The following is a 16,179-nucleotide window of genomic DNA, read 5'->3' on the forward strand; positions in this document are numbered from 1 at the left end:
GCATTTCGTTCCGCTTCATTGATTTTTGACGGAATTATGGCATTTTCAATTTTTAACGGGAACCAGATTACACTTGCCGGTAGGGGACTAGTATTGCTAATGCAATACTCTCAGTATGCTTGTTTTTATATGTAGCTCACTGGTCTGAGATATAATAGCATGGTCGTCCATCCCATTTTTTCGACCAGTGAACTGCAGATCTGCAGGTATCTCTTCATTTGCTAAAATTGGTTTTGAACAACTTCACTTGAAATTCTCTCATTTGATAGGCACTCTGTCTATACTCACTTAATCTCTATTCATATATACAATGTAATTTTTCGTGTTTAAGCATGACAACAAAAATGTTCCTGAACACTTTTCTAAAAGATATCCATGGCCCTAAGTTTTGTGTTGAAGCACTTCTAGTATATAACTACTTAAATCTAAACTTAAGTCTAGACACTGTTGAACAAAGTACACAGCAACTGTCTTCGACTGGAAATTTATTATACCCGTGGATGGTCATTTTTTCAATTATTAGTGAAATTACTTAATTTAATGCAATACGATGAAACACGCTTCATGTTTATTCTAACAAGGGGTTACACGTTAGTCTGAAAAATAACGTATTGCATGAGTTTTTTTCTTTCAGGGCCCTCGAAGAATTGTCGTATTTTGGTCTGTTTTACTGGAACCATCAAGGTGTACCTCTTCGTCGTTAGAGAAATAGAAAAATTAGTATTGTACCTTTGGCGACAAATCTCTATTTTTAAAAAGTTTATCTGAGGACACCCAAAGAATGGTCCTCATATCCGGATAGAGGTTTATAAGGAGATTAGCCAATCATCTCCTAACAATTCATAATAGAAAAGGAAAATGGATTGTCAGTCCTTTAACTGTAATGAGATTTCTGAGTAAATAACCGACGTACAGGTAATGTTGTAGGTTGGAACTCTAAGTTAAAGATCTCAATGTCAGAAAAGGGAGAGTAAAGAATCATTCACATCTGAAAAATGTTCTGTTTGAATTGTATTGTACCTCTGAGTATTCCTCTCATTTCTATTGAGACTTTCTTTGTAGAACTCTGTCTATCATAATTATTACTTCTTGCAATGGCCTTTGGATAAAATTAAAAAAAGACAGGGTGGTCTGCTAAGGAGCGATTCTGTTCTGATAATGGCATATCTTTGAGAAAAAAACCCTAATTTGGTAGTTTTTATGTACAAAACAGTGTGTTTTGAATACAAAGTGACATTATGCTCACACTTATTTTGACACTGCACAAAACGTGTTCATTTTTGAAAGTCGATTTGATCAAGATTTTATGAAAACAAACTGCATTCTATCATCCTCTTATTTTTCAAAGAGATAGAACAACGCAAGTGAGAGAAACAATTTTGGGGGGCTTTGTTTATTCGACCTCTGAAATGCTGAATTCCATTATCATGCAAGTTCTACATGTTTATTGAATTTCATGGATAGATATTTTTGTTCCGTTGAATTTTGAATAAACCAACATCCACCCATAAAATACAAAATAAAGAGATAATTTATAAAGAAGACATATGGAAGATGAATGACATATATGAATATGGAAGAATGGAATGATGGGGGCAAAAAAAAAAAACTCACGAGAACCTTCGCTTTTCTTGAATTTCTTTGCCATCTAGCTCCTAGATTTGCTTTTGTTTGCCGTCTGTTAATATTTAGCTAAATATTTGACTTTTGTTCGTCTATGAGGCAACAACACAAAGCAAGTACGATATTTTCGCCGTGTAAGTCCATATAAGGCGTAATGATATAAGAGAGAATTTTTCAAAGGATTTCGTTGAATTTAGTTGTCCTCTTAAATATACGAAGTCTGTCAGGTTGTGTGTGTGCCTGGGCTTAACCTTTTACAATCAGTTGATATGTAGTAAGGGGGCTGAGAATCTTACGAATACAATCTATTCAAAGATATGTCAAAGGAACAAGGCATTTTTTTCCCTTTTACAATTTTATAGAGGTCTACCTTTACCTACAGAAGGTGTCGTGTTACTTTCAAACACAACCAGTCAATTAGCGTATGTACATTTCCCATTAACTGAAATGAACAAGGTCTCGCATAAAAATAATACATTTTTATGAATAGAAAAGAAAATCATGAAGAGGTTAATTTTTTTAAAATTATATTTTGACATCTTATACAAAGCACTTCTTGATGACAGTAATAATTCTGTGACTTGAATCTTTAAAGTTATTCAAAAAGTCTTTATCGTCATTATTAAGTTTTACAAGCATAAATCTCCGCTTGTTGACAGAAATAATTTGTGATTGAAATCTTGTAGTGGTATAAGTTATTCAAAAATATTTTCATCTTTATTTATCGAGTATACAAGCATAAACATGCTCCTTTACGTTAATCAAAATGATTTTACGGGGCAGAACTTATTGGAAAATTTTAATTCATTTGAAAATCTGATGAGTTTATAAATTGAAAATGCGATAAATAGTGACAGATTCGGTAATTTGGGCGACTAATTCCGAAACAAAATACTGTAAAACTTTTGAGAATCACTGATTCGGTTAATCAGTCGACAGTAATTCAATCCAGAAACTCAATCAAGTCTTTAATTAATTTCCATAATTAGACCGAATCATTTTCATGTATTCGAATTTCAGCACGTCAAAAGATGCGTAAATATACCATCAGGAATGAGTTCATTTTCAGGTGTTCACAAAATCGTTTTGGGCCATTAAATATGAAAAAAATATATATTTAATTTTTGAATATTTTTGTACGTTTAATACTTTTAAACTCTTTTCAATATTTAAATACGGCTTACTTAGCTCCCCCATGGGGGATTTTATTGCAAAAGCACATGACTGCATTACCATAAACGATAATGTAATGTATAATGTTGCTACCCTAAATGTATAAATTGCAGGTATAATCTTAGCTTATACCTATCTCTTTAAATTATCAAACAATCGGCGGGGGTTCAATGTGGTTGATTGGTTATGAAAAGATCGAAATCACTTGACCTTGGCCTTTTCGCAATTTTGATCGTCTGCCCCTTTTGTGCTGTGAGTCGTGGTGGGTATAATGATATTATGTTTTGGATGGTATTATATATAAAACCTTTTGTTACTTTATCTTCCCTCTATTGAACAAAACCAAGTAAAAATTCCAATAAAAATATTTATTTGAAGCTTAAAGTAAAAATCTCCTACTGTCTTAGCAATGGCGGACAATTAACTAAAAACTGAAACCGACCAGGAGGTCGTAGTTTGCAGTGAAGCTAGAGGGAGGCTCTTTTAAAGCAAAGCATTTTATCTAGCATTGAGACTGCTGGTGTCCAGGGATTAAAACTTTACCTATCAATTGTAACCAGACTTAAATACCAAACTATGCTACCCCACACGGACTAAAGGGAAAAACGGTCGGGGCCCATAGCAGTACATTATGTTGAAATTTTTATTTGTGGACTGGCATACCCAGGAAGCGGAGTTCGATTAACGCTAGACCCCCGACAATAGCCAAATCAAATGTGCAAACCCCGAGCAAACAGTCTGATGTGGTTTTAATTGATCTTTTTGGGGACTTTTTATATATGCACAAGATGTCACCCACGAAGATGGGAATCGTAGTGCTTCAGAATGCTTTTGGAATCTCTAGGAGTTTGTTTCAGTGAGAATGAGGGGTTCGCAAAGGAGGCTCGCGAGCCTCCCGGCTCTTGCCCCGAGCATACCGGCTGCTTTTGTAAATGCACCAACTGTGCCTCCTAAACCAGCTTCTTCCCCAAATCAGGAAAGTACGACGAAGTTTCAAGGACATTATGAAACTGAATTCATCATGTAAGTAAAACACGTAGTTTCTATAATACATGCAGTTTTTACATCAAACACAATTTCTAAGCTGCATTGTAGAAAACATTGCGACTTTTGCCATTTTTGTAATGAAGCCAAATGCTGATCGATCTATGACATTGTTCTTTGACATTATTGCGAAAATGGCCATTAATTAGTACAATGTATATAAACCAATCAAAAAATTTTTTTTATGGCGATATTAACAATATTCTCTTCGTCTTACTTTTTCTAGGAACGCGATTATTGTAGGTTTCAGTTTTAAATATTTTCAACATAAAATGCTAAAAAGGCCAGTTTTATGGTTTTTGCGGAGAAACGTTTCCATGGTTGGTAGCATAGATTTCTTTATAATAGGTTATAATGTCACGGCTGGAGGACTTGATAACAAATTTAATCATTCCTTGGATTACCTCGTTCTATGTCTCTGAAATTCAATATCATGACCAAGTTCTTACTAGTGAAGTCCTCCTATCTACCAAATTATAATGAACTTTTAGGGTTTTGCTCCGTCGTTTCACAAGGCACTAAACTAGACCATTCTTTACTCAGCTGTTGCTTCCATTCCTTTATACTTTGGAATACTTCTGTAAATAATGAAAATATTTTTTTCTCATTTGAGGGTTTTAGTTTAAAATCTATACCAAACAATGATCAGGACGTTATAAAAGTTATTATACATTATACACAATTTCTCTGATTCTTGGTTTGTTTTACTTTACATCGGGATCGGTTGGATTTTTGTGAAATGTCTTTATGTACCATCTTGATATTAACACATGACAAGATCTAGATTTTTAAAACATTCCACCCACACAAAATATTTAAACAGGAAAAGCGATATTCTAGTTGACCCTGTGATAAGTTTGAAGAAATAGGTATCAATTACGACGGTTATTCAATTTAGTAGTAATATGGCCTACTCGTGTACTAGACCTCGGTATTTAAAGTTTAATTCAAATAAGTGTTCTTCGAATTTTTAAGTGTTAATTCATTTTATATTTTTATTCCCGAAGATATATACTTCTGAAAATGGCGTACCTTGAAAAATACAGTAGTACCTTTTTACCAAACTTAAAGTATATTATAAATTTCCATTTATTTTATTCATTACCACCCAGTACAAAATTTACTTTTGATTGACATATTCTTTTTTTTCTTTTTACATTTTAAATTAACAAAAATGATGTGTAATTTCTTACCTGTACAGACAAGGACGTCTCTAAGTCATATGATAAGTAGACTGTTATAGTGGACAAACGGAAATGTTTTAATGTAAAGATTGTCTCAGGCCCGTAGTAAGTAATTTCACTTTGAGGGGGCACAACCATTCATTTTCATTTTTTTTGGGGGGGGGGGGGCTTTCAACTAACAAAAATTCCTTCACAAGCCAAAAAAAAAAAGGTCATCAGACCTTATTATTGAGGGAGCACAAGCATATAGTAGAGCACTATGTTTTCTATAGTATTCTATCTATCGGAAAAAATTATTGGGAAGGCACGCCCCCCTCCCCCCTCCCGGTTCCTACGGCAATGAAAAATTGGAATTGGAATGAATTCTAAAGATAACGAACAGTAACATGCTCAAAAAGGATACAGATTGAAAACAGAGCAAACATGTACCCCTTGAAAACATCAGCGGGTATCATTTCCATCAGGTGCCATGGAGGAGTAATTGTCCCCTGTCGACCGGTCACACCTTGAGGTCCTTGTCATGATCGGGTAAACGGAGAAATCCATAAACAATTTGTATTCGTAGACAATTCAGTACGAAAATTTGTATGAAAAACGTCAGCCAGCGACTCAATGTCAAATTGTATTTGCAAACAAGGCTATTGTATCGACCATACAGTTTGCAAAAAGTTGACTTTACCACTGAATCAACTTATTTGTCAGTAACCTGCTTCGGTTAAGAAATTGTTTGTACGTAGAACCTGTTTTGTGTATTGAATCAACTAGGAGACATAAATACCATATTCAGGCGATAATGATATATTGCTACAGGAATAAGGGAAGTTAACGATAGAAAAGTTGAAGTTATCATGTTTCTAGAAGTTCATTTGTTAGTTTGCTATCAACGGATGTGTCAGACTCTGCGGTGTCTTTTATTTTGAGTTCAATTAGATTTCTTGAATGTCATTTGTCCTAGACTTGGTGACTTAAATAAAATATGTTAAAGAAAAGTTAATTTCAAACAATAGGTAAGGTCCACAGTCAATGTGATGACGGTAAAATGTTCTAAATTTTGATTTTACTGGTTGGGAGCAAATACAAAATATAGAACGTGACAGTAGGTTCATGATGACTCAATATGGAGTTCATTGTTTGTATGTGAATTGCTGTAGTTCTGTTCCGTTCAACCTAGCCAGACAATTTCCTTTGATTTCGTTTAATAGAATAATGTTTTTTACGATTTTTTGGTGGAAAGTTCATGAAAATGAAATCAGTTTACGAAATAGATTTTATTATGTTGTTCCACAAAAAAAATCATTATTAGTATGAAACGGTAACATACATTGATTCCGAAATGTAGGTTTAATATATCCTCATTCATAGCTGTTTATAAAAGTGTTGATGGAGAGGAAGATTGCTCTGTCGTTGCTTACATGTAGATTTAAGATCAACCTTGTTAATATACATTCTGTCGGTAAATAAATGCTTGGTAATTCTCGAGCAACAGACCCAATTCTTGGGTCAAATAAAAAAGCTGTTGTCCTCGAACCCGTGTTCGGAAGGTCGTGAGTTCGAATACCGGCCGCGACTGACCTAAGTCGATAAAAAAATATGTAGCAACAGTTCCTTCGCCAAGCGCTCGGCATTTTGAAGTGAAAGTTGCGGGTCCTTCGGATGACACCTTAAAAACCGAGGCCCCGTGTCACGGTAGGCGTTGGCGCGATAAAGAGACCTCACTTCTCAATGGCCCTATAAGTGCCAAGTAAAGGTCTAAATTTGAAGCCCTTCACCGGTATATGGTGACGTCTCTCTATGAGTGAAAAATTCTCGAACGGGACGTAAAACAACATACAATCAATCGAACCTAGTGAATAACTGTTTACTGTTTCAATGACTAATATCTCGCTTATTTGTTTTCCTTTATTTTCAATGGTGTCTGTAATCCATTATCCAAACGACTCTCTTTCAATCACGTTCTTTACAGAAAGCTACATGGTCTGTTCATTTTCCAGGGTTTCTGATCCATTACTATCCTCACAAACTTTGCTATCCTAGGGTTTCTGATCCGCTTTTGTGAGGAAAGTAACAGATCAGAAACCCTTGGCTAAGAAAATGCTCACAAACTCTGTAAGGAGGGTAGCGGCTCAGAAACCCTTGACTGGCGAAGATGGTTCATTTTTAAATATGGTGAAAATATTGAGAAATCCGAAGTGGTTTGTTTTGAATCTATTGAACAAGAGATACAAGTTTTAATAAGAGGTAAAGCTGGAAGGGAGATGAAAATCATTGATCACACCTGAAATTGAAAGTCGTCATTCAGCTTCCACGCGGATGATATGATATGTCAAAATTGAGTATAGTATATAATATTCTGTCTTTATACCTGTATGTACAGGTACAAGGCGACATTTCAGCACTGAACGTAAAAGAATGGTTGGATGTCATCAGTTCTTTAAAAAAAAGTAGCCTTTCCTTTATTCTTTTTCGATCAAGACAATACGGCAACTGCATATACATCAATACCCGTATTTCTATAAAAAAAAAATTTTGGTATCCTTAATTAAAGGAATCAATGAAGCTGTGAACATTTTATTACATTTTCAACAGTGAAATACTGTAATTTATCTTTAAAAGTGAAGCAAATGCTTATTTTAGTTTTTGTTTTATGTCTAAGAGATCGGTGATATTTTGATGGGATTGTTTATTTCTTTGTCTGTCCACATCTTTATCCGAGATCATAACTTTTAAACTGTACTAATTGTTGTCTCTTTTCCCATTTGATTAGAGGAAAGCTAAGAGAATGAGACATGAAAATTTTTACATACATTTAAGGTAAACACAGGTCATTCTTTACCAGTAGATTAATGAAAAAAAGTCTATGGCAGATGTGTTACATCGTGCTTAAGGACAGATGATACAAACAAAAATATGGATTGGTATATATTTTAGTACTTATTTTGGCTGTTAATGATGCAAATATCTAAATTTCTAAAGTATTAAGAAATTGTAAAGTTCTCTGATGTTCAAAATCCTACCTTTCAGCAATCAGCCTTATAAATCTATACGATTTTTTTTTCACTTTATAGGAAATACTGAGAAACTTTGCATGAAATTTTAAAATTTATGCGGTTATACTTATTTATGTTACTTGTATAAGCATGGCTTTAGTTGTTATTTTCATGATTTAAAAAAAAAAAGTTTGTATTATCTGTCCTTAAAAAAAGTTACCTATATAACACATAAAGATAAAATGGAGTTATTTAATGGATATAAATTAATTATTATGAATTCAATTATGAATTTGATGTAAGCATGTATGACATGGATATCTTGCATTTATATCTATGATGGGCATTCAAAACATTGCAAACGTCTATAATACAGTCGGACAAAGAACGCGTTGCCTTTGTAAATACATATTTATCTCTTAATCTCTGAATGCATGGAAAAAATGTTTAGCGTCTTGAAGTTCAAGTTACCGAGAAAAAAATGGAAAAAGTGTTATAATATTTTAGAGAAAATATATTTTCGGAAGTTTCCTATTTTTTCCGACATGTGCAACTACAGATAAACCTTATATTGTGAGGATTAAAAAGCTGGGGTCACAAAATGCAGTCTTTAATTTTCATATTTTAGGTCTGACTGGTTGCATTTAAAAAGCAGACATTTAAAGCGATTATGGTGTATGTCATAATGGCTCAATTAACGTGATTAAGTCTTGTGTACATGTTGCTTAATTCAAATATAAGTTAATTCTGTTAAATCTGTCCAGTGAGTTATTAAATGTTCATAATGATTGTAAGTGGTTTGGCTAATACAAAACATAAACGTTTTTCAGTTTCTCAATTGTATTCAGCTTTATTGATATTTTAAGTGTGACACATTAGCTATGTATATATATGAATGCCTGCATTCCGTAAGTTAGATAATAACAACATGTATTCTGGATGTATACGTGAATCATCTTCATAATAAGTAAAATTTGATATCTGCAAAAACAAATACAAAGCAAAAAACAAACAAAGCAAAACAAACAAAAAAATAAATAAACAAAACAACTCCCAAAGCAAATACACGTTTTTTTTATTACTATCAATAGGAATAAACATTCTCAATTCTTCAAATTGTCCCCTTTACGTATATTCAGCGAGTTTGGTTTATCTTGAACAATCTGTTTCTATAACATGGCAATTCGTATTTTCTGTTTATGGCCTGAATGGAACAAATACAATGTAATGTCATAACGCTTCATAGACACCAATAAATACCATTCTGGATCACCTGTTTTATCGATTAAGACATTACAATTAGATATTACAGAATCGATATATACACCAAATAGTAACACCGTCTTACCCATATAAATAATGGAGTCATTTGCGAAATTAATTTTGTTTAGACTGTTTTGCTTTTAGGTAAAACAACTGATCAATGAAAAGTCTCACGCTGTAATATTTTTTTTCTATCATCCCATCTATATTACTGGTATACCCCTTTACATTGGGTTCAAATTAAAGGCGTAATTTTCAAAGGTAGTAAAATATTTTTGCAAGTAATTATACCTTCCGCACTTTATAGAATGTGGCAAATAGATTCCTGTAAAATAATGTACACAAGGAATTGAGGTCTTTAAAGAACTGTTTAAATAGAGCGTTGGTAACTATATACACGGTTGTTGTCGTGTATTTGATTTGGATGTGATCGATTCACAGGTTAAAATCAGAACGGACCTGCCTTCTCTCATTTTAAATAATGTATAACATTCAGAAGACGTAAATAAGGTGTTTTAACGTCTTCTTATTGAGAGTCAGTGTGTGATTTTTGGATTTATGAGTTACATGTAAAATTGTAAGTAAATGTTTCATGCATTCAATTTTGAAGAACATACAAGACCAGAAAGTGATGGAATATTTAAGAATGATTTGTTGTTGTTTTTTTTTTTTTGTGTGTCAAAATGATGCTACCATGACAACTCTCTCTCTCTCCCTCTCTCTCTGACAGTACTTAATAACCTAATTTATATAACTTATACTGTCTACAAAGTAGCGGATTTTAAAGATTGCTTTGAATGGTGTTGACATTTTTGTAGATCCAAACCCGGATATTTAATCCAATGTTGAAAAACAATCGTCTGGTATAAGGGTAGAAGAAATATCTATCTCGTTGATCTGAAATGTCATGCATCGAAATCATTATCCAAAGACAACTCACAAAACAAGAGCTGACATTTCATGTATTGTACTGACTTACTTTAAAATAAAACCCTATGAATGCAAGTCTGCTATACATAACGAGACAATGATCTCAGACAATAGTGTCTTGTAGAATTTTGCAGTAGAATGAATTCGATCGCCTGTTTCTTTGTAGGGCGAACATGGACCAGGGCTGGGCAGCCAAATTGCTCAACCCCGACAAGGACAGGGAAAACCTCGCCCGTGTCTGCTGGATGTTACATGACGTTGGCACCCACTCTCTTCGATCCGTCTTTGACAGCATCCACCCTCCTCTCAATCTCAAAGATCACTTAGCGCAACCTCATATTCGTACCGTTCTCCAACGACTTCACGAGCAGGGTGTTCTTGACGATAAACAATGGAAACTCTTGTATCCGACAAAGAAAAAGCATACGACTTCACAGCAGTACGACAGTCGGACACTGGCGACCCTGCTGCAGACGATCTGTCACCTATGTCCTCCATATCCAAATGGATGGTCTGCTGCTCCACTCTCGGCTGATAGCAGTCTTAGTGCTGATATTGTCAGATTACAACTGATGTTCCAACATGTCGCTGAAATGAGTAAGTGAAAAGATCTTTATATTCAAAGCAGGAATTAAACACAATTTAAAAAAAGAACATAAATTCGTAAATGTAATTGGACTTTGTTACTTATTACATAATTACCTTCTTTTTCAGAAACCATCTCCATCGAGGAATATACTTCCATCTGGAAACAAATTAGAGAGGTGCTTCTACGACTTGGTGGGCCTCCTATCAGAGTAAGACTACATCGTATCGAAAACGAGGTTCTGGATGCTGAGATGCAGACTCACTACATCAACAAAGTGCATGAGAGCTGGGGCTCCAACCACAAGCGCTTAGCCTTTTCACCCAAATCTTCGAGTTCCAGAAACACAAAAGGGAAAACTAAACGCAAAAACAATGCAGAGCAGGAAGGTATTGTAATACCATATGTTAGTCCTGATTTTGGTACTGCCAAGAAATCTCTTTATCAGACTTTTTAAAACCATTAGATTTAATAATGGAGAATTTTATCTATTCAAACAAGGTATCCCTCCAGAGGACAAGGCAGTTTTGATGAAAACTTACAAACTCTTTGTGGACAATATTCAAGCAGAAGACATCATCGATCGTCTGCAACAAAATCAAGTCATCAAATTCAGCGATCGGCAGGAAATTTTTGCCCTCAGTAAAAGACACGAAAGGATGCAACTCTTATTGGATAAGATCTTGCATTCTAAACTCTCCTATGCATTTAAAGCTTTGACAGATTCAATCAAGTTTAAATACAAGAAAATCCATGAGACTGTCGTGCAGATACGTAAAGAGACCTATAAACATGGAATCCGAGAGACTGTTGGTAAGTACTGTCGGTGTTATAGAAGAAAATTGTATGTTTACCTCAAAGTTCTTGAAAAGAGTTTCTGATTTCTTCATGACTTTGGAAGTTTACATTCTAGTGTCTTGTACAGGATTGATAAATTTTATACTACTGCTCCTATTAATCTGTAAACGAATTTGAGTTGAATCAGATTATCTCTCATTGCAGATGTCGTGGGTGTTGTGACAACTGCACTTACCAACTTCTACAAAAATAACTACAGCAAATGCTCTCCATTCCCGTGGAACGAGAGTATCACCTGCAATATCCGCGACATGTACACACCTCTTGAAATCATGGACCAGGACGGGTGGGTATTGATAAAGCCCTAATCTAAAGTATATTGTATAAAAACTGATAAAAGGAACACAAAAGCTCTGAATTTTGTATATGAATTTAATCATTAATCAGGCAAAATATTTGATTTTTCCAGAAAGCGACTTCACCTGAGTGAGTTTCTTCCACCAGTGACCTCGGTTGGAAAAGGCCAGCGAATTCTTCTCGAGGGACCAAGTGGTAGTGGTAAAACCATTCTGAGCCATATGGTGGCCTACATGTGGGCAACTCAGAGGAGCTACTTCAAAAACAAATACGGAATTCTTCTCCATGTCGATCTGAAAAAGATGGATGGAGATTTTCAGGAACAGGTGTATTGGAATCTCTTACCTGAAGATTTCAAACTGAATCCATCAGAATTTTTCTCCATGTTGGAGGCGAACGCAAGTGAAGTACTTCTGATCCTGGATGGCTATGACAGTAAAATAAGCCAGAGAGGTTTAGAGGACATTCTCTCAGGGATCCACCTACGTCAAGCTAATGTCATTGTTATGATGAATCCCGAGATTGTGTCTTCACCTGGATTTATTCCAGATTCTCGGCTATTTTCAATGGGATATAGTATGAACAATGTCAGCAGATGCATGAAAACATATCTGTATCATTACAAATTCAATCCAGAAAATCACCAGAGACTGTTCGATACAGTGACTGATGAAAATTGGCAATTCAGACCATTTATCACAAAACCAATCTGCTGTTTGCTCATTTTCGCCGTATATCAGTCCTCGAAAAATGCCAAAATTACCGACATTACAGGATTAACTTCGCTAATGGAAGCTTACGGTTTTGCAATGGCAACTCAGTTCTGCAAAAGACAAAAACTTGACATTATTGGCTTAGAATATCCCGAGGAAGTGGTTAGAGCAATTGACCAGTTAAGTACCTTTGCATTTAGAACATTGAACGACGAAGAATATGCGTTTACAGAAGAGGACATTCATAAAGATACTCAAAATGCAATTGTCTTCAAGTTAGGTGCGTTTTTCAAACTTACACCAGTTTCCAAGTGGATGTTTACATGTAGTCTAATGCACGATTTTCTAGCGGCGAGACATCTGTCTGATTATGTTCTAGAGGAAATGACCAGCGTTATCAAGGATCACCGAATGATGAAACAGTCACGTTACAATCAGCTAGTGATGTTCACGTGTGGCTTGTACAGAAACGACCATGACACCCCGGTCATTCGCCAGCTCTTCTCTGAAATGGCAGTCCAGAACATTCGACACACGCGGGTAGAGAGCGAAGATTCAGACATCTCGGAAGACGAAATTAGGCCACTAAGACCTCCCAGCGGAAGATTCAATGATTTTGCCCAAAGCCTACAAAGTCTAGCGGAAGCCAAATTTAGGGAGGATGCTCTTGAAGCCGTAGCCCAGTCGTTTCCACCTCGGACCGTTATCAAACGTGACGGACTACTGCCGTACAAAAGTCTTCTTTCTCTCCCACATATCATGCTTCACGAAACAAATCGTATTACCCATCTAGAAATTCATCTCATTCCTGTATTCATGTGTCAGATCCAACTCTACACTGATTTCGCGGAGGGTATTTCTAAAAGCAAGGTCCTTGTTCACCTAAAACTTGTTTGGAGCTCTATGGATGTACTAGCTAGATTTTTGGATGCATTTATGAAAACGACGGAATCTATAGAATCAGTCATTTTACAGGACGCCTGCAGAAAACCGATAAAACAAGTATCTGCTGCAACATGGGCAACGTTGCAGAATGCTTGCCAAAATATGACAAAATGCAAGAGATTCGCCTTCTTGCAAGGCAAAGTGGCAGCTATTTCTTATTTTGTCTTGCAACATCTTCCAGACACAATCCAAGAACTGGATTTCACAGGATGTGTACTTAATATGATGTGCGCTTCCGAACTTAGTTCTAAAGTAGAGCAGGCTACTTGTTTGGAAGTTCTGGACATTAGTCAGACAAGTTTGTTCGGATCTGCATTTGTTGCTGTACTGCAAGGACTGAAACTCAGCAGCACAATGAAAACACTGAAACTTCGCGGTGCAAAACTAGACAGGGTTGGTGTTATTACATTAGCTGAATGTTTGAAGTTAACACGGACTCTCCAAGTTTTGGATCTGAGTGACTGCGAGCTAAACACAGACATGTGCAAAACACTCACGGACGCAATCGCAGAAAATCATAGTCTTCGAAAATTGGTGCTGAAAAACACAAAAGTGACAAATGAGGGGAGACAAGCAATAGTCAACCCTAAGCTAGACCAACTCACAGTTGTCGGACTTGATGATATGACATACGTTTTACAGGCCGTCAATGTTGCATAGATTTGTGATGATGCACAAAGCTTAAGATTTTTGAGATACATCCATCCAAGAATCCATTTATCCTTTACTTTGACCCTATTTTCTAAAAAAGGGTTGGCATATTTCTAGAAATTGTTATTTACATAAATTTGCTATAGAGCTGCAGTAATAGGGAAATGTTCATAGAAATTATACTCAATAAACCAGAAAAAAGATTTTCTCTCCAAAGTTTCTAGTTAGTTATAGATAAAAGAATTATTGACGCTAGCGACGCATGCATATATGTGATAAATTCATACATATACATAGAAGCAATCTGTGATAATCATTAATTTATTACTAGTATTGATTTATTATTCATTGTCTACTTAATAAAATTTGTCATTACTGATAACAATGGAGTTTGTCGTATATACAGAATAACCATTAAGGTTTTTCCATCCTCACAATTTTGTGGGTTCAAAGTAAAAAAGTGCATTTATTTTCATTGAATATAGTTTAAATTAATTAATAGTCGCAAAAAATTTATAGGTTGCTATATTTTTAAAATGCCAGACATGAATAAACAGAAGTATATTTCAGCATAAAAAATCGAATATTTTTATTCAACAGTATTATTAAAATTATGTTTCAAATTCACAATTCTGATACTGGAAGTTCCAAAATAATTGTCTTTATAAATATGTTTGAATTGTGAATATCAGGAAAACCATTTTACATTAAAAGTACAATAAAGAAAATGCCCGAATGAAGACACACGAGAAGGAGTTATTGCCCTTAGCACCACTTTTATAAAGATAAATAGAAGATAAAATAATTGATTAAATAAAGAAAATATTTAATTTTTGAATTCTTTTCTAAACAATATTTGTCATTACACCTATTGAAAAGCATTCTTCCAAAAGATATATTTCTATTGGGTATACATTTAAATTAATAACAGATTCTGCAAAAACCTATGACATCACAGGAGGGTGGAAATACCTTAAGTATTTTCAGGAACGTTAGAAAAGACTCAAGTCAAAAATTCAAATATAACTTTCGAGGTAAATCCTTTTCAACTCTTAAATACTTAAAATTATTATCAGAATATTATATAAGTAATGGATATTTACGCAGAGAATTTGGTCCTATTAGGGGTGAAAAACTTCTTGAGTAGGTATAATGGCAAAACAAAAATATACACTCTTTGCTTTTGAAATTGAAATAATTATTGAACAAAGGCCGAAAGGAAGGATAAATGTCTCTCTCTCTCTCTCATTAAATGCCCTATATCATGATTAATTAAGGATTAAGTGCTGTTCAAGTTTACATGTAGAACAAATTGACTCAAGGAACACTTTTATGAGTTTTGTGTCATGACTTTGAAAGAGGTTAACTTTTAAAGGTCAAATTATAGCAAAAATTGACGGAGGATCCTGGAGAAAGCTGTAGAATTAACTTACACTGACGGGTACATTAACATACCTCCTCAGGCCTGATTATTGGGAAGAAAATCTATATATTTTACTTGTTTAAAGTTTTGATTATGTATCAGTCTGGGAAAAGTTCGAATCTGGCAATGGTTGTTGAATTTATCAATTTGGCACAACTTTCATTTGGTTTCGGGAAATTTCTCTTTTAAGGAAAAAGTTTTCCATTGACAATTATGTTAAAAAGCTGGAAAAATTACGAATAATATGAGATTTTAAACGTCGAAATTAGAAAACCAAATTGTCGAATTCTCAGTGCCATGTTGCCAAATTCGGATTTTTTTCCCCTACGAACTGATATATGTTATCTAATAAGTGTTATAATATTATATTTATTGCCTCTTGGGTGACCTCGACTTTTGAACATATTTTGTAACTCATTAGATGGAGACCTCTGTAAAAATGGTAAAAAAATTGCAAAAAGGTGTACTCATTGCAGTATACATTGATAATATTAGAAAAAAA

The 16,179-nt window shown here is 34.7% G+C and overlaps 1 protein-coding gene across 1 annotated transcript; it reads left to right on the forward strand.

Annotated features, from left to right (window-relative positions):
* Nucleotides 1-3,204: 3,204 nt before the first annotated feature.
* LOC133206338 (uncharacterized) lies at nt 3,205-14,457 on the forward strand. The gene is made up of 6 exons (XM_061342292.1): nt 3,205-3,819; nt 10,371-10,801; nt 10,919-11,179; nt 11,292-11,603; nt 11,793-11,934; nt 12,058-14,457. The coding sequence occupies exons 1-6, from the start codon at nt 3,659-3,661 to the stop codon at nt 14,261-14,263; spliced, it is 3,513 nt and encodes a 1,170-aa protein (XP_061198276.1). The 5' UTR covers nt 3,205-3,658; the 3' UTR covers nt 14,264-14,457.
* Nucleotides 14,458-16,179: the final 1,722 nt, after the last annotated feature.

The sequence above is a fragment of the Saccostrea echinata genome, unplaced genomic scaffold, assembly GCF_033153115.1.
Source record: "Saccostrea echinata isolate AGI-Se365-2 ecotype Australia unplaced genomic scaffold, CSIRO_AGI_Sech_v1 ptg000054l, whole genome shotgun sequence".
NCBI classification, from domain to species: Eukaryota; Metazoa; Mollusca; class Bivalvia; order Ostreida; family Ostreidae; genus Saccostrea; species Saccostrea echinata.

Coding starts and splice junctions, on each gene's coding strand:
- LOC133206338 (XM_061342292.1), top strand. CDS start 3,659: ATGAGGGGTTCGCAAAGGAGGCTCGCGAGCCTCCCGGCTCTTGCCCCG. Junction 3,820..10,370: donor TATGAAACTGAATTCATCAT/GTAAGTAAAACA, acceptor GTTTCTTTGTAG/GGCGAACATGGACCAGGGCT. Junction 11,180..11,291: donor AAACAATGCAGAGCAGGAAG/GTATTGTAATAC, acceptor TATTCAAACAAG/GTATCCCTCCAGAGGACAAG.